Raw genomic sequence first — 21,084 nt, 5'->3', positions numbered from 1 at the left:
GTCTGAACCCACCTGCTCTGCTTCCAAGGTACCCCCCAGCTCAGCCACTCACACCTTCCCCCAGGCCCAGGGTTTGCATAAGCAGCTCAGCTTTCCCTATATGCAAAGTTCTAGGGCCACAGGCCAGGCCAGGGCCAAGCCCTTGGCAGGGCAGGGGCTCAGAGACAGGGTGGCATTCAGTGAAGGGGAGACCTCAGATAGAGGGGTTAAGGGGCTGGGAGGGGATGAAGCCTGGAGAAGATGGAGTAGGGGGCCCCAGACCCTCAGCAGTGCCTTCATGGACAACAGAGTCTAAGGGTGGGTCACTCCTATTTGTCCCTGCCTTACCCCCAGATCATTTCTGTCATCCCCCTGACTTCACACTGGAGAGCTTGGACCTCTCTACAAGGAAGAAGGTCCTCAGGGCTCAAGAAGAGATCAAAGTGCTTAAAAGGTTAGCACTGTGGATGGACAGCCAACCCAGGACTTCTCTGTGCCCTGTGTGGGTACCCCATCTCTCCTCCAGGGGCTCCCTGATCCCCAAGGCTTCTTCTCTTAACCCAGGGCCCCCTCTGAGCCACTTCAGGATTTTTTTTTTTAAGGGCAATAGCCTAGCCCTGACTTCAAGGCCCCCACCAATCCTGGTAAATTGTCGCATTCACAGACCATTCCCATCCCCACAGACTGTCAACATCCAGCAGACCACCCCATGTGCAGTGTTCCTCCTTCACAGCCTGCAGCAGGCCAGCAGAGCTAGATGCAGCCTCCCCCTCCCTGCCTGTCAGTATTGGTGTCTGCCACCTGGAGGTAGGATGCTGGGATGGTGGGGCATGTCCAGCCCTGGCACCAAGGGTTAGATTTTACAGACTGGCCTGACCTCCCACCATGACCTGGTAGAAGGTAGAAGTGACAGTGGCTGGATTGGCCCTATGGAACCCTAAGGCTATAAGGGAAACAGAGACAGGGTCTATCCTCTCCAGTGAATTTCTAATTCTGGACTCCTCCTTACCTTCCCCAGGAGCCATGTAGGGGACTCGGGGGGATAGGGGAGGCAGAGGAAAAAGGGCACCCAGTTGGGTTAGGTGTCACCCAGTCAGGAGGCATCCCTGGGGCTCCCTGCCTTGAGTCCATCCCCCTCCGCCATCTTCCACATCAGCCCCAGAGAGGTGTTTCTAAAATACAAATCTGCCACGCACTCCCCACCTGCCGTCCCCCATCCCTTCCCAGCTCCTCTTTGAGAAAGCCTGCTCCTCAGCCTGACATTCTCACCATCCCAGCCTGGCCCTGCCTCATCCCAGCCTCTTCTCTGGACACCTCCTGCCTCCACACGGCTCCCACTCTTTTGACTTCTTGCAGTTCTCTGCAAATGCCATGTTCAGCCTCACCTCTGGGCCTTTGCCTATGCTAGTCCTTCTGCCTGGAGCACTGTTCCCTGCTCCTCTTTGACTTGACTCCTACTCATCTGTCAGGCCTCAAGAGAAACCTCTTACTCTGGGAAACCTTCCTAGCTAGCCCCAGTTTGGGGCTGGGTTCGGCCCCCTGTGCTAGCTTTCCCAGGACTGTGCAACTCAGAAAATGGCACTTATCACCCTGTCTGGTAACTGCCACCTCCTGACCCATGGTCCCAAGGCAGCAGTGGAGGGTCTGATTCACTGCTCTGTCCCCAGCACCTGGCACAGGGCCTGGCTCTGTGGGACTAGGCTTCCCAAATGAGAGCTTGAGAAGGAAGGAATGAGTCTGAGGCGTAGAGGTGGAGTAGGGGAAGAATCTTGGCTGTGTGGCCAGGGCAAGTGCTTATCCTTCAAGCTTTAGTGTCCACATCTGTACAATGGGGATCCTTGGAATGATTAAACAAGGTAGTATGTGAAAAGTATGCAGCACAATACCTGGCATAGATTATATTTGACTCTGACTACTGTATGGCAGACTCTGTGCTTAGCATAGAGCCTGGCTTATGGGAAGTGTTCATTGTCCATTACCTATTAGCATCATGGTCGTAGAGTTCCCCAGGTCCAGGGATATCTCCAGAGCCGTTGCTGCCACCCAGGCCTCCAGCTCTATGGTGCATCTCTAAGCTCCTGTCTAGGGCCTCCTGAGGAAAGGAATTGCTGGTCTGACTGACCTGCTCTTACAGGGTCTGTGTGCCACCCCACACCCCAATTTCCTTTCTCAGAGCTCAAACCAGTGAGGGTAAAGGTGAGCTGAGGGGCCCAGGGCCCGAGGGAAGAGGGAGCTTATGTTGAGAAGATAAGAATATTAAACCTCAACAACCCCTCTATTCACTGCAACAGAATCTAGAAGACAGCTCTGTGAGGTGGGCAGGTGGAGAGACTGACTGTCATTCTATGTGGAAGGATGCTGGGGCATCAGAGAGGTCAGGTCAGCTACTTGGGGTTATACAGCCTTGAAGTGGCATAGGCGGGGGTCAAACCCTGGTCTGCTGACTCCAGGCCCGATGCTCCTTTAACTGAAGGTAAGCCCTGATTCAGGCTGAACGCCACCACAGCCTCAACCTTGGGAAACAGCCCTAGGCTGGTCCTGTGTTTAGGGGAGGGCAGGGCTTGATGCCTTGAGGGGTAAAGGCTCCACACTGCTCAGTCCTCTGTTCCCCTAATTCCTGACTCTTTCATCCTTCCACCTCTGCCCAGACCCCTCCCCCTCTTGGCCCCAGAGCTCTGGTGGGAGGAGGCAGGATGGCGCCAGGACTCAGGGATTTCACGCACCACCGGTAAATACTCCAAAAACTCTCTGGGGACTGCATAAGGTTGTCAACTTTTTATTTTGCCAAGTAAGGACATTTTTAAAAATTCCCAGCCCCATCATATCATAAAACAAAGGACATAATCTCAGACTAAAAGACAGTTCTTTAAATGGAATAAATTTAGGTTTATGAAAAAGTCACCACTTTGACCTTATTTTCTTCATGTTTGCCTTAGGCCACTGAAAACCACCACCAGTCTGCTGACGAGTCTGAGAACCATTTAGAGCTTGCGCTTGGGAGTCACAGAGACATGGGTTCCATTTCTAGCTCTGCCAGGGACAAACCATGTACCTTTGCACATGGTACTTCCCTTCTCTGAGCCTTAGTTTCCTTTCTGCAAAACATGAACAGTAAGAGTGCCTGCCACATAGCGGTACTGAGAGAACTAAATGGCCTAGTGTTTGCAGAGCACTTGATCACAGGAAGAGCTTGGTCAAGCCCTGGTTCCCATCCAGGGCCCCTGCCCTGGCATGCTTCACAGCTGCCTATGGCTCCCCATTGCCCACACGGTAAAGCCCATTTCTGTAGCCTGATGGTCAAGGGCCCACCCTCAGGGCCCTGAACACTCCACACCCTGCAGATCCTGGGACAAAAGGGGTGGCGGAAAAGGGTCCCACCTCAAAGCATTGGTTCTTGCTGTTCCCTCCCTCCATCAAGATAAAACTCATGAGAGCTTCCAACCCAGGCCTGCGCACAGAGGACCTTGGAGCCTTTCTCTACTTCTCTCTAGTTGGCAAAACAACCCACCCTCGACACCACCTTCATTCAGTCACTCAACAAACATTCCCTAATTATCAACCCCCTCCCACAAGCAAACACAATGTGCCAAGCATTACGTCCAACTCATAACCACCCAGATCTCACAGTTCTCACAGTCCAGTGGGGAACAGGGAAGAGCACACAGAGGGGCACCAAAGGACCCCCAATCAGGCCTGGGGTGGGGTTGGGCAGGTAGTGCTTCCAAGAAGAGGCAGTGCCCAAACCAGGATTTGAAGGGTGACTAGGAGTGAGCTAGATGATAGGGTGGTGGGAGAGGGGAAACATGGAGTGCTGACAGGAACGACTCGGAAGACACTGAAAGTCATTCCTTCTGCAAGGAGCAAAGGATGCTTATGGGAGGGGGTTGTGGATTTGGGTATGAGAGTGAGGGGGCAGAGGAAGGGGAGTAGATTTAGAGGGAGATGGTGAGTTTGAGGTGCCCAGGGGAGAGGAGGAGGTGCAGCATCCTGGCATCAGGGATGGAGATGCAACGTGGCACTGTCATCACAGAAGTGACCACTGATGTTGCAGGAGTGCATGAGATACCCCCCTCGAAACTGTACACAGAGAGAAGAGGACCTAGGACAGAGCCCTGAGGAGCCACCATACTCAAAAGGCATCAAGCGAAGGTGAAGCTGTTGGTAAAACTGAGAGGGAAGAGTCAGGGAGGCAGGTGTGAGGAAAGTCAAGGGAGGAGGCAGTTAAGGAGGGAGGGCCCACTGGGGACAGACAGCAGAGTGGTTAAATGCACAGACTCACATGGAGCCACATTCTAGGTTCAAATCCTGCCTCTACCACTTAGCTGTGCTGACTTTGAGCAAGTGACTCAACTTCTCGATGCCTTAATCCCAGCCTTTGTAAAATAAGGCTAACTTATTTTAAAAAGAAGGATAAAGGATCCAGGGGAGAGGGCAGCCGCCCCACCTTCATTATGGCACCAGGCTGTGCCTCCTTACACTTCCCTCCCCATCCCACATGTGCAGGCCTGTCCCTCTCACCACAGTGTCACCCAACCCCAGAGGTCAGAGAACAAGGTGAATGAATGAACGAATTCAAGGGCTGCTCCTGCCCCCTCCATTACCCCCGCTCAGGTAGAGGCAGAGCTGGAAGGCAGCATTCCTCTGTTCTCATCTACTGAGGACAGGGAGGCAAAAAAGGGCACCCATGTGCGCTATGTCCTTGGGCAATCAGGTCCCTTCTCCTGGCCTTGGTTTCCCCATCTGTGAAATGAAGCTAAGAACCTATTTGATCTCTGGGGCCTGTTGGCTCTGAATTCCTGTGGCCAGGGATGTAAGAAATTCGCCAGACCTGCCTGGGGAGGGAGGTCCCACAGGGGTCCGAACCCCCATTGCACCCAGGCCTGGCCCTCCTGAAGAGGGTGGCAGCCAAGCAGAGATGGACAGGAGCAGAAAGGCCTGGGATTGTGCTGACAAAGCTGTTCCTTCTCCCCCTATCCCCTCCCCTCCCGGGGACAGCCAAGCCCAGCAAAAAATAAACCCAAAGACAGTGACCTGGACAGGCTTGAGGCTCCCAGGGAAGAGTGACAGGGAAGAGAGAGTGAGGCAGATGCAGCCTATGGGAGCCCCCTGCCCAAAAGCCAATGGGTGCCTGGTCTGACGGCACCCCACTCCCCAAAGTTGGGCTCAAAGGGAGCAGGTGTCAAAACTCCATCCTTCTGAGGGGAGAGATGTCACTTTTGCTTGACAGGGACAATTAGCTAGACAGAGGCCTCCAAGTTTTGGGAACAGTATTCCAGAAAATCGTTTGTACTCCATCTCCCAGTTATTGGGCAGTCCTTCCTGCTGTCTGATCACCATCCCTTCTGCTGCAGTGGGAACCATGCTCCACTCATCTCCTGCTAGCCTCTCCCCACCCATCCCACCAGTCTGGCCTAAATGCCCAAGGAGTCTCAGTAGGTGTCCCCAGATTTCCCTGCAGGTATGCGGGAGGGTCTCTAGGCCTGAGACCCCACTCCACCCACAGTTCCCAAAATCTCCAGGAGGCAAGGCAGAGGGAAGGAATTGCCGAGCTCCCTGCTCCCTTTGCCTCTCCCTCCCTCAGGTCCTGCCCATGATTTCCCAGCCCAATTAGTCTGATGCCTGGGGCTGCCCCTCTTGCTCCTCACCCCCCAGGTGCCAACTCCCAGGGCACACCTGATCCTGTCCTAGGGACAGAGTTGCCCAGAGAACCTGGAGTCCTAGGGGGGCTCTATGGGAGCCCAGAGGTCTGACCCCTCCTCAGACCCTCAGAGCCCCGGCTGGGGGTGGGCAGTCTCCTGGGGGCTGCCTTGTTCCCTGAGGGCCAACGGTGAAGGTGCTGGAAGAGGAGCTCCCCCAACCCCCACCCTGCAAAACTAGGGGGTTTTGCAGGGGCTGCCTTGTTCCCTGAGGGCCAATGGTGAAGGTGCTGGAAGAGGAGCTCCCCCAACCCCCACCCTGCAAAACTCAAGGTCCTGAAATAGCAGCTCTTCCCGTTCATCCAGCATTACTCTGCACCAGGTAGCTCCAAGTGGTCCACTTTCCTGTTTAGCCCCATTTTATAGAGCGGATATTGAGGCTGGGGAGTGGGGTGGAGCGGGGGTAGGCACCTTCCCATTAAGTGCTGGGACTGAGATCTCTAGGTCTCCTTTGGGATCCCTGCCTCCATTCCCCAGGGATGATGTGCTCACCTTGAGATGAGAAAGGAAGACCCAGGAGAGAGTGGGCAACTGCCCTCCTCTCTCAGGGGTCCCTGGATTGTCCCCCTGACCTCCGTGGCTTTTATTTCATCTCCCTGGAGCCAGGCTAGCTGCCAGCGTTTGACAACGAGGCCCATACCTGCAGCGTACACAGCAACACTCTTGCATACACCACCCACACACACACCCACACCCACACTCAGACCAACTCTCTAAGTCCCTCGCTACAGGAGGCAATAGGGGCCAGTGGTTCAGGGCAGGCCCTGGAGCCCCGGCACTGTACACTCCCCCAGGGCAGGGCACAGGCATGGTCCGTCCCCCTTGATTCCCCATGCCTGGCACAGAGTTGACGCCCTTTAACTATATTTGTTAACTGAAGGAACAATCAATGTGTGTCCTAGGGATCCAGATTAGAGTCCTGGTGCCACCTTTCGCTAGCTGTGTGACTTCCCTCACCTAGCCTCAGTTACCTCAACTGTGAAGTGGGTATACTGATAGTGCCCGGCCTGACATAACGGCTGTGAGGGTGAAATAAGAGAATGTAAGTGCAATGCTCAGAGTGGGTGTGCCATATACTAGATACTCCCAGACGGGCCACACAGACACATCCTCAGACTCCCCATGGAGAGCTGCTCACACCTACTCCCACGTGCTTCCACACTCTTCTGGGCACACCCAGACACACTCACCATGCCAATCCCAGGATACCCAAGAGGAGGACAATGATACTGGTAATAACAATATAATGATGACGGCGATGATGATGGCTAACGCTTGTGCCCAGTAAGCACCAAGTCTGGTGCTTTATCTCATTTAGCCTGAACACTCCTAGAGGCAGGTATTAGTATTCCCATTTTTCGGATGAGAAAATCAAGGCTTGGGAGGTTAAGTAACGTGTCCAAGGACACATGACCGTTAAAGGAAAAACCAGGATTGAGTCCAAATCTGTCAGACTTGGAGCCCAAGTCCTTAATCCCTGGTGGGGCAGCTGCTGGAGAAATGAAAAGTCCCCCTGACTCTCCTACCCCAGTCCCAGATCTCCTGCACTAGAGGGTTGGGGAGCCCCTCCAATCCAGGTCAGACACTTACAATTCCCTGCTCTTGCACTGAGTCCCGCAGCCTATGAGAGGGTCCCACCTGTCCAAAGACCCACTTCGGCGCAGGAGAGAGGCACAGGAGAGAGGGAGTGGCTGCGAAAACCCCAAGCTGGTGATAAGGGGAAGTTCCCCACATTATCTGTCTGTAGAACCTTCCTCTCTCCCTGCTCCCCAGGCAGTTTCAGCTCCCTTGACTGGCTCAGAAAACCTTAAATTAATCACCCACTCAAAGTACTGTCATCAGCCCAAGAATAATCACCTCTTGAAACACTCATCCTGGCTCCAACATTCTGAGGAGATAGGTTTCTGAAGCAATACAGATTGAAGTTAGACATTCAACAGGACTTCCTCAATGGAAGTTATGAATGTACCATGGAGTTGGAGTAGGGTAGTCGGACAATGAGAGAGCTAATCTGCCTCAGTGACCCCAAAGAAGAAATTGGGAAGGAGGTAGGGAAGGGAGGAAGAGGGGGTAGAGGAAGGCAGCTTAGGAATAGAAAGCAGACAGGATGGACCCCCATTCTTCCTCTTCTTACAAAGACCAAACAAAAGGAAGGGGGCTGAAAAGCAGCGGCACAAAAATATGGGTCACACTCAAAGGCCTTCCCAATCACAAGGCAAAATTCTTGGAGTTATCTGTCTTCCCTGTCGGCTGGGGTTAGGAAAATCTAAAGTCCTAATCTGGAAGGCAGGGAGCTAGGTTCCCGGCGCAGTTCTACCACTGACTATCTAGGTGTGACCTTGACCGAGTATGCCCCTTTCTGTGCCTTGGTATATCTGGCAGCACACTGCAGGGTTGGACGGAATGATCTTAGAAGGCCCTTTAGGAAGAGCAAAGCGCAGCATAGTTCTAAGAAGCCAGCCACCCCATTCCCATGTGATTCTGAGGCTTCACATACTAGATGCACCTAGAAGGCCACACGGATACATCCTCCAGGACGGATACACAAATACACACTGACCCAGAAGCTCAGCCCTGCATTATGGACAAAGCCAAAAAAAAAAAAAAAACCCAGACCCGCTGCAGTTGAGTTGATTTGACTCATAGCGACCTTATAGGACAGAGTAGACCTGCCCCATAAGGTTTCCAAGGTGTGGCTGGTGGATCCAAACTGCTGACCTTTTGGTTAGCAGCCTAGCTCTTAACCACTGCACCACCAGGGAAGGCAAAAACCTCAAGGAATGAGGCCAGCTCTGCTCTGTCCTAGGGGCCTGGGCTGGGGCCACAGGCCCAGGTGTGTGTCTGTGAATGAGGTGGGGGTGAAGAGGTGGGCAGCTGTGTAGCAGACTTCTTTTCTGTGGTTAGCAGCCATAGCGCTTAACCACTACGCCACCAGGGTTTCCGTGGATCCAAGCTGCAAGTGTCTTTGCTGTGCGCACGTGTGTCAATGTCAGAGTGTGCGTGTGCATGAGACAGACAGACAGTAGGGAGATGGTGCAAAGCTGTATACAACAGAAGTGTGAATGTTGTGCAAAGCTGTATACAACAGAAGTGTGAATGGGTGGGGATGGGCAGTTTCCATTCACTTTCACAAAATCCCATCTCTGGCCACACCCTGCCGCCTGGGTGCTGGGGACAGAGAGATGAATGATAGAGTAGTGCTGCATTTGAGGAACATGGGGTGGCGGCGGGCTTGCCGAGGCTGGGATATTGGAGAAAGGCAGCAGGGAGTCAGACCCAGCTCTGGGCTGAGGCTCTGCCACATTAACTGGTGACATCTCCCAAGCCTCAGTTTCCTCATCTGTCAAGTGAGGATATCAGTACCCACCTCCGGGGGTGGTTGAGGCTGCAGTGAGAGTGGTTTATAGAGAGAGTGCTTAGCACAGTGCCTGGAACTCAGTGGGGGCTCCACTCACGATCATAAATTTCAGTTCAAAATCCAAAAGCCAAGCTAGTCAGCCACAGGTTGCAAGGGGAAGAGTCCTGGATGGGGAGTCAGGAGTGTTGGGGTCTGGTCCTGCTTTGGTCCCCAGAGCCTCAGTTTTCTCATAAGCAAAATGGGGCTGTCGACATGTGAGGACCATTTTAGCAGGGGTCCCTGAGGGTTCTGGGTAGCCTTCACTGCAACTGTTTCCAACCCATGCGATGGCTGGGGTGGGCGACTTGGAGACTCCAGGGTTAGGAGCCTGAGGGCCCCAGGAGCTGCCACCACCTCTTCCCATCCCCATTCCCACAGCTTCTGACCTCAGGGACGAGGCTGCCAGGAGGATGTTTACAGAGCGTAAACCTTCACATAAGTTTGCTGGGCAGCTGGGGGCTGGGAGCAGCAAACTCTCACAGAGGCTTGGGGAGAATGATTTCAGAATGGAGGCTGGTGTGGCCTTACGGAGGGTGCAAAGGGGGTGGGCATTCCCTAAAGGGCTCTGAAAGCCAGGTGGGCAGTGACGGGGTGTCTCTTAAAATTGGCGAGTGGGGCTTGTGAAGGGTTGAATGCTTAAACAGGGATGGGGTGTAGGGTAGAGGACAAAGGCTTGGTGACAGGACCAAGGACCTAAAGAAAGGAGGGGGAGCTTAGAGAGGGGCCCAGCGATATCTCATTCTGGATCTCAATAAAGAGAAGTCAGGAGTCAGCAGTTCCCACTTCTCAGGGGCCCCAGCTGCTGACAGGAGGGTTGTCTGTGCATACCCTCCTCTGGGTGCCAGGAAATGGGCAGGTTCTGGGTGGGCCCCATAGGTGATTGACAGGTGTAAGGAGGTGTCTCCTAGAGCAGATGGATGTGGCTCACCCCAACTTCCTCATTCCTGAGCCCCTCTCTCCCAGGCTGTTTTGATGGGGTCCTTCCCACCACCACCTGAGTGTCTGGGAAGGGGGTCCCAACTAACTCCACACCCTGGACTCCCTGCACTGGGGCTGCCCCTGAGGGAAACCAGGAGAAGGAAGAAAGGATTTGAGCAAAAGTGCAGTAATTCGGATGGAAGTCCAGCAGCAGGGAGCACTTCCTGGCAAGAATATACACAACACCCTGCAGTGAGTGACTGGGAAACTCCAAATCTGGAGCTTCTCAAGAACAGGAGAGCACTCCTCACAGACCCCCTCCCCCAGCCCCAATAACAGTAACTGTCCCTCAGGCTCAGATAGGCCACTGCAGCTTACCACAGCTTACCACCCATTACTTCATCCAAGACGGAGGCCCGAAAGGTTGGGGTTTCCAATCTCTATGACAGCCTAGCAATCTTAAGCTCAGAGAGGCCCAGCAATCAAACCAAGGTCACACAGCATGCAAGAGGTGAGGCTCCTGACCCCTTGGTCCCTTTGATTTCTAAGGTGGATGACCAATTCCCTGAGATCTGTAAACCTCTGGCCATTTCCACATTGCATTTCCTGCTCCAGACCTCTTGAGAGATGCCTCAGCCCTGGGCTCCTGGGGACAAGTGGTCAGGAGAAGCTGCCCCTGGCCAGGGCATTCCTGACATTCGGAAAGGGCAAGATGTGGGGCAAAGGTGCCAGCGGATTTAGCTCCTGGAGAGGAATGGGAGGCCCTTCCAGAGAAGGTGACAACAGTGGCTAACCATGGGACAGGCAGTGGGTCCTTCACCTCCAGTGACCCTCAAGAGGGCTTAGAGACCAGGCCTGGAGGCTACAGACTTCTACCTCCTACTGGCTTCCCCAGGCCCAGCCATGCCTTGGAAAAGTCACCTCCCATAGAGGTGCGGCAGCTCAGTGCAGTCTCTCCCCTTTCTTGGGTAGTGAAGGGACTGTGTGGCCAAGGGACCATAATGCACCCACTAGTAATTAACAGCCCTGCCTCACACCCTCACTCCATGGTCTCTTGTACCCCAGCACTAAACCCATATCACTCCAAGAGGTTCTCTCTACAGCAGTAAGTATTCATCCCAGACCCTCTCAACGGGTACAGGGGGTACAGGGAGAGGATGGGGGTAAGAGGGCTGGATGTGGGGGGTATCTGCGACAGAAAGCAAGGGTTGGAGACCAGGATGGAAATGAGGAGTTGAGGTAAGGGGGATAAGAAGCCGGGAGAGGGGGGAAAGGTGGGCTACTCCTAACCTTGAATCCTAACTCACAGCCTGACCTCATGTTCTGATAATCTCAACTCTCTGCCACCGGCCTAGCCCAGCAGGGTCTCTGCACAAAGTCAAGGCTGCTATCCCCAGGTGCTCAACGACTGGCAGTGTTCTCTTCCTCGACCCCTCCCTGTGGCCAGGGGGGGTCCTGTGCCAGCATCTTCCTCCCCTTCACATGGGAAAGTCCCTGGGACCATTCAGACAGGGCAGAAGCAGGCAAGCAGGCACCAGAAGGGCAGGTAAACCAAAAGGCAGGTAGAAATGGACAGGCAAAAGCAGAGTGAGATGATTAGGCAGACAGGTGGATAGACAGATGGACAGACGGGCACACAGGTAACTGGACAGGGCACCAGAGGGATGGAAACTGACAAGCAGAAGCAAATGGGTGAGAGATGCACAGGCAGGCGAGCTCACACATAGGTGGACCCTCAGCCTGGCAAAGGAACAGCCAGACAGGCAGAAGGACTGCCAGACATCTAGGTTGACAGGCACGTGGACTACCCAAGAGATCCCAATACCAGAAGCCCCTCTCTGGGGGCAACAGGGAGGGATTAATAGCAGCATATTTTCCATGGAGCGGAGGGCTCTCTTGAGCACCTCGGAGAGTCCCAGCGCCAGGCCCAGCCCTTCAATTGATATCTGCGGGGCCTCTCATGTTCCTGGCTGGGCCAGGCCATCCCCTAAGACTGAGCTCTGAGCTGCCAAAATTCATTCTTTACATCCAAGAGGGGTCAGTGTTTTTGAAAGTTGTATGAGCCTGGAGAGGGGGAGGAGGGGACCAGCAGCGTCAGTTTTTCCAGATCTGCCCCTCTCCTCTTTCTTTTTCCCCTGTGCCCAGAGCCAGGCCTGGTGCTGCCAGCCAGCAAGCTGGGCAGGCGAACAGGGCTGAGCCAGCAGGGCAAGCAGGAAGGCTCACTGTGCCTGGGGAAGTTGAGGGTGAAGGAGACAGGGGAAAGACACAGATAAAGTCGGACAGAGCACACAGTGTCAGGGCCCAGGTGGGTTGTGAGAACCCCAAACACCTGCAGTCAGGAGTCAGCCCTTGGTTGGGGTGGGGTCCATCTCCAAGGGGCTGGCAGGTGGGAGCCCATCACCAGGTAGCTACAGAGCTGGAGAGGAGGTAACAGCGTGCGTGTGCGGGGGTTCTTTGTGTTTGGGATACAGGAAGCAGAGGTGGGAAGAAAGAAAGGGGAGCCCCACTTTAGTGGTTCCAGGCTTTAGGGAGAGGATGGGGTAAGAGGCTGGATGTGGTGGGTATCTGGGACAGAAAACAAGGGTTGGAGACCAGGATGGAAATAAGGAGTTGAGGTGAGGGGGCTAAGAAGCCAGGCCAAACAGGGGTCAAAGGTTAGGGTCAGGCCCAGGGGATCAGAAATAGGGCTCAAGCCTGGAGGGAGAGAAGTGTAGGCCCATCATGGGGTGGGGGGCAGGAGGCGGAGCCAGGACGGGGCGCCGTCCCCAGGGAGCCCAGGCTCTGGCTAGGGCTGCGCCGGCGGGAGCGCGGGGGCGCGAGGTCGCAAACTCACATGAAGACGTGGTAGATGAAGGCCCAGCCGCGGGGCCGCTCCAGCACGTTGTAGACCCAGTTCTGCAGGCGGCGGTAGCGCTTGTGCGCGGCCGAGGAGCGCTGGCCGCAGGCGGAGCCCGAGCCGGAGCCCGGCCCAGGGAGGGGCGCGCCCGGCGGCAGGGGGCTGCCCAGGAGGCCGTGGCGGCGCGGGGAGCCGCCCCCGCCCGCCTCCCCCTGCTCGCTCCGCACGTCCGTGAGCGCCACCAGCTCGGCGCGGGGGGCGTCCCCGGGCGGGGAGGCCAGGCCAAGGCGACGCGGGGGGGCTTCGGCCATGGGCGGCGCCGGGCTGCCGGGGAGGGCCGGGACCCGGGTACTGTCCGGGGCGGGGGCGCGCCGGGACGCTCAGCCGCGCATGTTTCGGACCCCGGGTCGGCCGGGTCGCCCGGGGCGGGCGCGGGCGGCGGGGGCTAGGGGCCGAACCGTGGCCGCACCAGGGCCGGGGGTGGGCTCTCGGAGCCTGGGGGCCTCCGGAGCCTGCACTGACCGCCCGCTTCCCCGGCGTCTGGGACGGCTCTTTCCGACTCCAACTCTCTTATTACGCGCTCCATGCCGCTCGCCTTTCCACCTGCCGCGGGCGCGCCGCTCACATGTCAACCTCCCCCGCCCCGCCCCTCCCCCGCCCGCCCCCGCCCGCCCCGCGGCCGCCTTCCCAAATCGGGAGGGAGCCGGCGAGCGAGGCCAGGCGGAGGGAGGGAAACGCCGCGGAGAAGGCTGCCGGGCAGGGTGCACGGGCGGCCGACTCGGTGCCTGGCCCGGACCGCGTGGCGGCGGCCCGCGGGGGCAGCGCGCAGGGCCAGGAGGCTGGGCGTGTGCAAGTGGGGTGCGCGGCTGCGTGGAGCAGTGTGTGGGAGTGTACCTGAAGGCCAGGTTGGGGTGGGACACCTACCTCGTGTGTAGTTGTGCGAAGTAGGGCGGGGAGTGTGGAGTCGTGGCCGCGGTCGGGGATGGACTTGGTGTCCTGTGGAGTTTAAGTGTGAATGCTTGGAAAGGTGTCTAGTTGTGTGTGCAGAGTGAGTGGCTGCAGCGCTGCTATGTGGTGGGGATTGAGGCAGTGAAGGTGGGGGGCGTGGGTGCGCTGTGGATAGGTATGAAGATGGAAGTGCGGAGTCCGTGCCACGCTGTGTGGTGGTGCAAGCAATGAGGTGTATCCCGGCGGCGTTATGCCCTCTGCTCGTTGCGCGGGACGTGTTAAGTGTGTGTGGCTGGGTAGGCACTTGGAGGTAGCCTGCTCTTACCTGAAAGGCCTGGTGCCCAAGGGCTGCCGAGTGGTGTCAGGATGTGTGCAGCGCAGTGAGCCTCAGGTGTGTCTGTTTTTCCTCCCTTCACCGACTTCTGAGCTTCTCTTCTCCATGAGGGGAAAAAGCCCCTCAGGCCACTTGCCCAAAAAGTGGTCTCCCCAGATGGAAGGGACTTGCTCCCCGGCTACCCAAGCTGAAGGCCTCCCCGCCCCTGTCTCGCCTCACTCCCAGGCCAAGGTTCAGAGCAGATGGGATGTTGGGAAGTGATCTCCGAACCAGCGTTCGGGGTAGGACACCCCCTCCCCAAACGCCCACAGAATCTCACCCAGAAAAGGGGAGACCCCCCCTCGCCTCCGGAAAGTTCTTAGTATTGACTTCCATCTCTTTCTCTCTAGCTGTAGGGGGCGCCCCTTTCTCTTTAGCCCTCCCAGCCCTGCGTGGGATAATAATTTGGGTTTTCCGATCCTCTTTTCCTCCTTCTCGGCCAAAAAGCAGCGGCCACACCAGCCGCCCCCTCCGCAAGCCTTGCTCCAGGCTGAAACGATTCCGCAGCAAACTCTTCCCGGTTCTTCCGGGAGGATCTCAGGGGACTGAGCTGAGCGAGTGAGGGAAGGAGGAGGGGGCGGGAAGGCGAGCTCGATTCTCAACTGTCAGCAAAGGCAGCATTGATCTGCTGAGCGCCAGTAGGGGAGGGAGGGATACAGGGCTGTTAGTGGGTAGGGAAGGGGCCGTGGGGAGTGCTGCTACCCCCATACTGACCCTTCCCCCCTGCCTAGCTGGGGATGCCTTCTGGGGTCTGACCTGGCTCTCCAAGGTTGCTCCTGGCTCCAGGTGTGCCCAGAGCCAAAGACTGGCTCCCCTGAGCAGGTGATGCCCCAGGCCTGGACTGGTAGCTGGAAGTCCAGGGCCTGGCTCTGTGCCCAATGTGAGGGCTGGGATAATCCAGCCTCTCCCTATGAACTGAGGCTGGCACCTCCCAGATGTGTGGTACTGCCTGTCTGGGCCTTGTCAACCAGGGATCCTGGGGGCAGGATTAAGGTCTGGGGACAGTGAGTAGTACAAAGGCTTTGCCCAAGGTCCCGCCTGCAGGAAAAGTGGTTGTGATCTCTCTTGGGGCCTTTCTGAGGCTCTCTTGTGTGGAGAGAACTGGAACTTGAACCCAGGCTGCCCTTATTAACACCCAGAATATCTGAAATTAGTCCGTTCTGGGAAATTTCATCGTGAAGCACAGCATCACCCCTGGACCCTGAGCCTCTCTTCCCCAGGGAGCCCCGTGTGGGGGACTGCAAATGCCCCTTCCTCTCCCTGTAAGGGGGAGAGGGTCTCTCATTCTCTTTCCCAAATCCAGCTCCAGATTACCCTTCGAAGGCAGCAAAAGGAGGAAAGAGGCTATGGTTGCAGCTAGAACGATAGGAGTTAGAACACAAGAAGAACTTCCGTAGGCTCAGAGGCCATTTCTCCTGCAGGAATATGTGTAATGGAGGAGCAGGCCTATTGCTTTTCAAAGTGGAGAGACAGGGACCTCTTCCCCAGGGGCAGGGGGATGTAGGAGATGGTTCCAGGAAGCTTTAAGCAAAGTTCAGTTGGTGTGTGTGGGGGCGAGGGGCAGGGGAGGTGGGGAGTGGAGGAGGCAGAGGAGAAAGTCCAGTTAAAGAGGACAGGTGACCAACCTAAGGGTCACCCAGAGGCCTTCCTGCCCCCATCCGAATTCCCAGGACTTGACTGGAAGGATGGACTTTCCCCATTGCAGCCTTTAGTGACTAAGACACTTTTCTGAGCAAACAGCTGTCTCAGGTTCCTTTAGTTCAGCCCCTCCACTGGAGAGGGGCAGGGTGCTGTGGTTCCCCACCCTTCTCCCTCCCTCTCTCCCACCTGTTCCCTTCACCCCACCCTCAGAAACTTCCTTTCCACCCCCTCTCCCCACCTCCCTCCCTGGTAGCACTGCCAAAATTTCCCCTGCTCTGCCCAGACTCACCCAGTGCATGCTCTGGGCAAGTCCCTTCCCCACTCTGTCCAATGAGAAAGGGGCAGGACTCCAAGATCTCCTGTAATTCATCTCTGTCACCAGCATCCATCAATGGAGCAAGTATTGATTGAGAGGAAGGGGGGCAGTGAGAGCTCCCATTTGCCAAGCACCCACTGTGTGCCAGCCCTGTCCCCTCTGGGATAGCGAGCGATGCTTTGAGTGGAGAAAGCTGAGCTCAGAGAGGTGAGGGGCTCGTTGAAGGATGCACAGCCAGCTGATGACCCTAGAACTGTCTGTGACCTTTCCTCTCACCCATCTGACACCCACCTACTGTGCGCTGGCTCCTGGGGTCAGTGTGTGGGCTTAGGGGACCCCTAGGTCGTCCGGTCCTTGTTCTCTAGGACTCACTTCTGCCAGGGATAAAGGCCCCCAGGTTTGAAAGGAGTGAGGTCTGGAAGGGGAAGGGGCTGGGATCTGGGTCTTTGGGGCCAGGATCAGGCCTGTCATTGACTCCCAGTGTGACTTCAGGTCAACCAAGGGCTCGGATTCCTTTTCTGGAGTGGGAGGGGATGGCATTAGTCCATGATTTGCAGACTTTATTAGGAATAGAATCCTTTTTACAGACAGGATCACAAAGTGGCACCCCATTGTGTAAAACCCATTTGAGCAGAGGTGCTTCGGTAGAATTGGGGTTGTGATCAGGGTCCCCGGCCTCTTCCCTGCCCACATGCCAGAAGCCCCCCCTTCACTCCCTGGGTTTTCTTCCAGCTCTAAGGCTGCTAGAGGTCAGAGGAGGGACAACCTTCCACAGGCAACGAGAGAGAGCACCTTCTTGGGGACAGGTTTGGGACTTGAGCCGAGCTTTGAAGAGTGGAGAGGACTTGGAGAATTGGAGAAGTACAACCAATAATGCCTGTGGCTATTATTAAAGAGCCCTGGTGGCTCAACGGTGAAACTCTCAGCTGCTAGCCCAAAGGTTGGCGGTTCAAACCCACCCAATGCTGGGCCCTTGTGCAGGAAGCTTTACTTGCATTGTCTATTTCAGCGTCACAACCCTGGAGGTAGTATTGTTCACACCCCTGTTTTATAGGCAAGAACCTGAGCCTCAAGGAAGTCCTTAACCCCTGTGCTGTAGCATGTGTGTTTGTGTATGTGTCTCTGTGTGCAGATGGGGTATGGGATGAGGGGGATGTCAGCACGGGAGGAAGAGCAAGGGACAAACAGGAGTCCTCGAATGCTGGGCTGAAAGGTCCAGTTCGGCATGCTAGGAAACTGAGTCTGGCCAGGGCTGGAGCCTGGGCACGCTGCAGAGGCTGTGACTCACTAGGACCGCACTCGGGGGCAGCACAGGTGGCCCCAGTGCCCAGGAAGGTTGACAGCGCCAAGGGCAGAAAGAGCACTGAACTCCGAGTCACGGCTGAACTCTGAATCCTGTTTCTACCTCTAGGCTAGCTGGTGACCTCAGCAAGTCACTCCACCTCTCCCCCTCTTCCCTGGCTGCTGTAGGTAGGGCAGACCAAATGCAAAATGCAAGAAAAAATCGGGCTTGTGTAGGGAGCTGTGCAAACAAACCATTGCTCTTACTGTTCTTCACATGTTGGTAGTGGCAGGGGTGGCGGGAAGACGCTGTGGCAATTTCCTGGTCCTAGCAGGTCTTCTCCATCTGAGTGGGCTTCCTAGGAGGAGATTGGAGTGGAGGGTACTCATGGGTGATGGCATCACATCATCCATTGTTGACCTCTGGGGATCCACCTCCACTGAGAGCAGGAGGAGGAGGTATCAGAGGAAGACAAGGCCTGCTTCCTTTTCCGGATGTGGCTCAGAAAGGACAAGCCTAGGCCACCCAGCAGGTGAGAGGTGCTGGAGGGGCCCAGGGAGTTTCTCTCCCCCCAGATCTGGGTGTGACACCGGGCTGTCCCCAGCGTAGGGCAAGCAGCCAGTTCAGAACCACAGGAAGGGGGAAGGGAGCAGTGTTGCTGAACTCAGCCAAAGTGGACCCCCATTGATCCTAAGGGTTGGAGAAGGAGTCACAGAGGGAGAAAGGCGTATGAAAATGAAGGTCAAAGCCATCCCTTCCTGCGCTTTTCCTCCTCCACCTTCAGGATTCTTCCTCCATAACTCCGTTTCCTGGAAGATCAAGCAGGAGGCAATACCACTGTGTCCTGCTGGTAGACTCTGTGATCTCCTTGAAAGCCACTGGGAGGGTGGAGTTGGTTGGAAAATGAGGAGGAAGGACATTTCTGAGTTGCTGAGTGTGTAAGGGAAAGGAGCTTCCACGTTCCCACTCTCCTGCGGGAGAAACTTGGATGAGGGCTCAGGGAGGGAGAGGATGTGAGTAGGAGGGACTAAGCATTGAGTGGCAGGGAAGGGGGCTCAGAAAAGAAATGAGACTTGGCAAGGGAGATGGGGGCTTAAGGAGGAGAATGCAGGCTCAAAAGAGAAGCTAGGGCTCAGTGACAGGGATGGAGGCTCAGAGAGCTGACAGGGACTTCCAGGTCAAGCTTGATAAAACACTTATTGAAATTCCTCCTCCTTGAAATATTAGATATGCAAGATAAATTCTGGGTAATTAAAAAAAATTTAAATATATATACCCAAGCTCAAAAGCAAGACAGAGCAATCTCTAAGGGCCAGAAATGAGAGGGAATTCCTGGTGGTAACCAGGAGGTGAAGCTGCACCTTGGAGGGGGGTTCAGTGTTCCAGCAAGGATGGTACACAAAGCTGCAGACCCCATGAGTGGCAGAGGCTACAGTAGGCTCCCTGCTTAAAGCCAGGGCCTGGGAAAGCACTGCCTGCCAGGAACAGGATTAAATATCTCTGCCTGCTAGCCACCTGTCCCTGGCTTTGGGTAGAAAGAGTACCCTTGCAAGTATAGCACCTCAAGCCTGTCTACATGGGGTGTGGGGCCAGGATTTGATATCCATACCATGTAAAAACCCCAAGCCAAGACACTAATATAAAAGCTGGTTTTGAGCCAGTGCACTTCCAAATAGCTTGGAAAACTGGCAACTGAGAAATCATGCTTAGGGAAGCCTCCAAATCCCAGGGCACAATCAAGAAAATCTGCAGAAAATATCTCAAGGATAAACTACAAAACACATTAAGAGGAAGTACAACGACTTCAGAGATATCACTTTCATAGGAGAATTCATACTTAGGTACATAGAGATAGTGGAGTAGTCTGAAAGAATGTTTAATATAGTTAAAATCTTCAAGAAGATGAAGGAATAGCATTTATGAAACAAGAACAGAAAGATACCAAAAAGGAGCATGCAAATATGAACAGAAGTAACTAGAAATTATAGAAATGAAAACTAAAGTCATTAACATAAAAAACATCAATAGATGGGTTAGTAGAATAGATATAAGACTGAAGAGAAAATTAGTGAATTAGAGGATAGCTGAGGAAATCTCACAGAATGAGGCACAGAACAATAAAGATTAAACAATAACAAAGAAAAAAGACATAGAAAATTGAATGAAATACTACAGTATATGTAATATTAGTTCCAGAAGGAGATACTGGAAAGAGTGACTAAGTACTTTTCAGGAATAAGACATGAGTTTCTAGTTTAAAAGGTCCATAGGCTGCCTAGTAAGATATCTTAAAAAAAAAAAAAAAAAACTACATCTAGACACCTTGTAGTCAAAGTGTAGAATATCAAAAATAAAGAGGAAATTCTAAAAGCCACCAGAGAGAAAAGGCAGCTTATCTACCAAGGTCCAATAATTGAATTGACAGTAAACTTCTCATCAGCAACAACAGATGCCAAAAGACAATGCAATAGTATCTTTAGAGTGCTGAGGGCAAATAATTGTGAACCTAGGATTCCATACCTTGCCAAACCATCATTTAAATTAATGGACAAAATAAAGGTATTTTCACACATACAAAATCTTAGAAAGATTCTGACCTTCACTGAGAGGGAGGGAGGAGGAGGGCCAGTGCCATCACTGAGAGGGAGAGGCACAGGCATTTGGGGGAGGGGTTGGGACCTTAGAGAAGGGAGAGGCTCAATGAAGGGCCAGCGCTCTAAGGAGGGGCCAGAGGCTCAGGGCTGGGGAGGGAGGCTGGGCTCTGCTTCAGACCTCTCTTCAGCACCAGCCAGACAAGGGCCCAGCCCAGCCTGGCACAGCTGGGTCCCAGCTCAGGTTCTTTCCTCCTGAGTGCCAGCCTTGCTGTCCTCCTATTCCCTGTTCCTGAGCTATGGAAGTGGCTCAGCACCCAGCTGGAGGTGATACAGCCAGCCTGGATCTGGGGCCCTTGAGTTCGCTGTGCTCAAGTTGACTGGGCACTTGACCCCCAAGCGGTCAGATCGCACATTACAGGCTGGGGCTGTGGGACAAGCCTGGGTTCTTATCCAGGAGTTGGTGGGGGCAAGGAGGTTTTCATTCTTTGTAGGAAAAGTCATAGACAGAGGGACAAGACCAATGGGAGCTGAGCTGAGCTGGCTGGTCTATCTGGGAAAGGTGGCTTCTTGGAACATCTGGCTCCACTCAACCAACTGGTGCCCGTGGTTAACTTCTTAACCTCTTTGAGCCTCAGTTTCTCGTTTACAAAATGGGAAGAATGCCTACCTAATAAAGATGTGAGGATGAAATGAGATAATCCATTTAGGTACCTGTTACTGTTAGGTGCCATCTAGTTGACACCAACTCACAGTAACCCTGTGTATAACAGAAGGAAATACTGCCTGGTCTTGCGCCATCCTCACAGTCTTTGCTATGCTTGAGCCCATGGTTGCAGCCAATGTGTCAATCCATCTTGTGGAGGGTCTTCCTCTCTTAATGACACTCTACTTCACCAAGCATGATGTCCCTCTCCAGGGACTGGTCCCTCCTGATAACATGTCCAAAGTACATGAGACGAAGTCTTGCCATCCTTGCTTCTAAGGAGCATTCTGGCTGTACTTCTTCCAAGACAGATTTGTTTGTTCTTCTGGCAGTCCATGGTATATTCAACATTCTTCACCAACACCATAAATTAAAGGCATTAATTCTTCTTTGGTCTTTCT

At 54.5% G+C, this 21,084-nt stretch overlaps 1 protein-coding gene across 1 annotated transcript in view; it reads right to left on the bottom strand.

Moving 5' to 3' along the window:
* KCNQ4 (potassium voltage-gated channel subfamily Q member 4) overlaps positions 1 to 13,421 on the bottom strand; it is a 61,886-nt gene extending 48,465 nt beyond the window's left edge. The window contains exon 1 of the mRNA XM_049878928.1: positions 12,824 to 13,421. Coding sequence (XP_049734885.1) covers positions 12,824 to 13,137 — 314 coding nt within the window. The 5' untranslated portion in view covers positions 13,138 to 13,421. The remainder of the gene's footprint in view (positions 1 to 12,823) is intronic.
* Between the last annotated feature and the right edge of the window lie 7,663 nt (positions 13,422 to 21,084).

This window comes from Elephas maximus, chromosome 3, assembly GCF_024166365.1.
Source record: "Elephas maximus indicus isolate mEleMax1 chromosome 3, mEleMax1 primary haplotype, whole genome shotgun sequence".
NCBI classification, from domain to species: domain Eukaryota; kingdom Metazoa; phylum Chordata; class Mammalia; order Proboscidea; family Elephantidae; genus Elephas; species Elephas maximus.
Note: the sequence above shows the minus strand (reverse complement) of the source record. Positions and strands in the feature narration are given on the sequence as shown.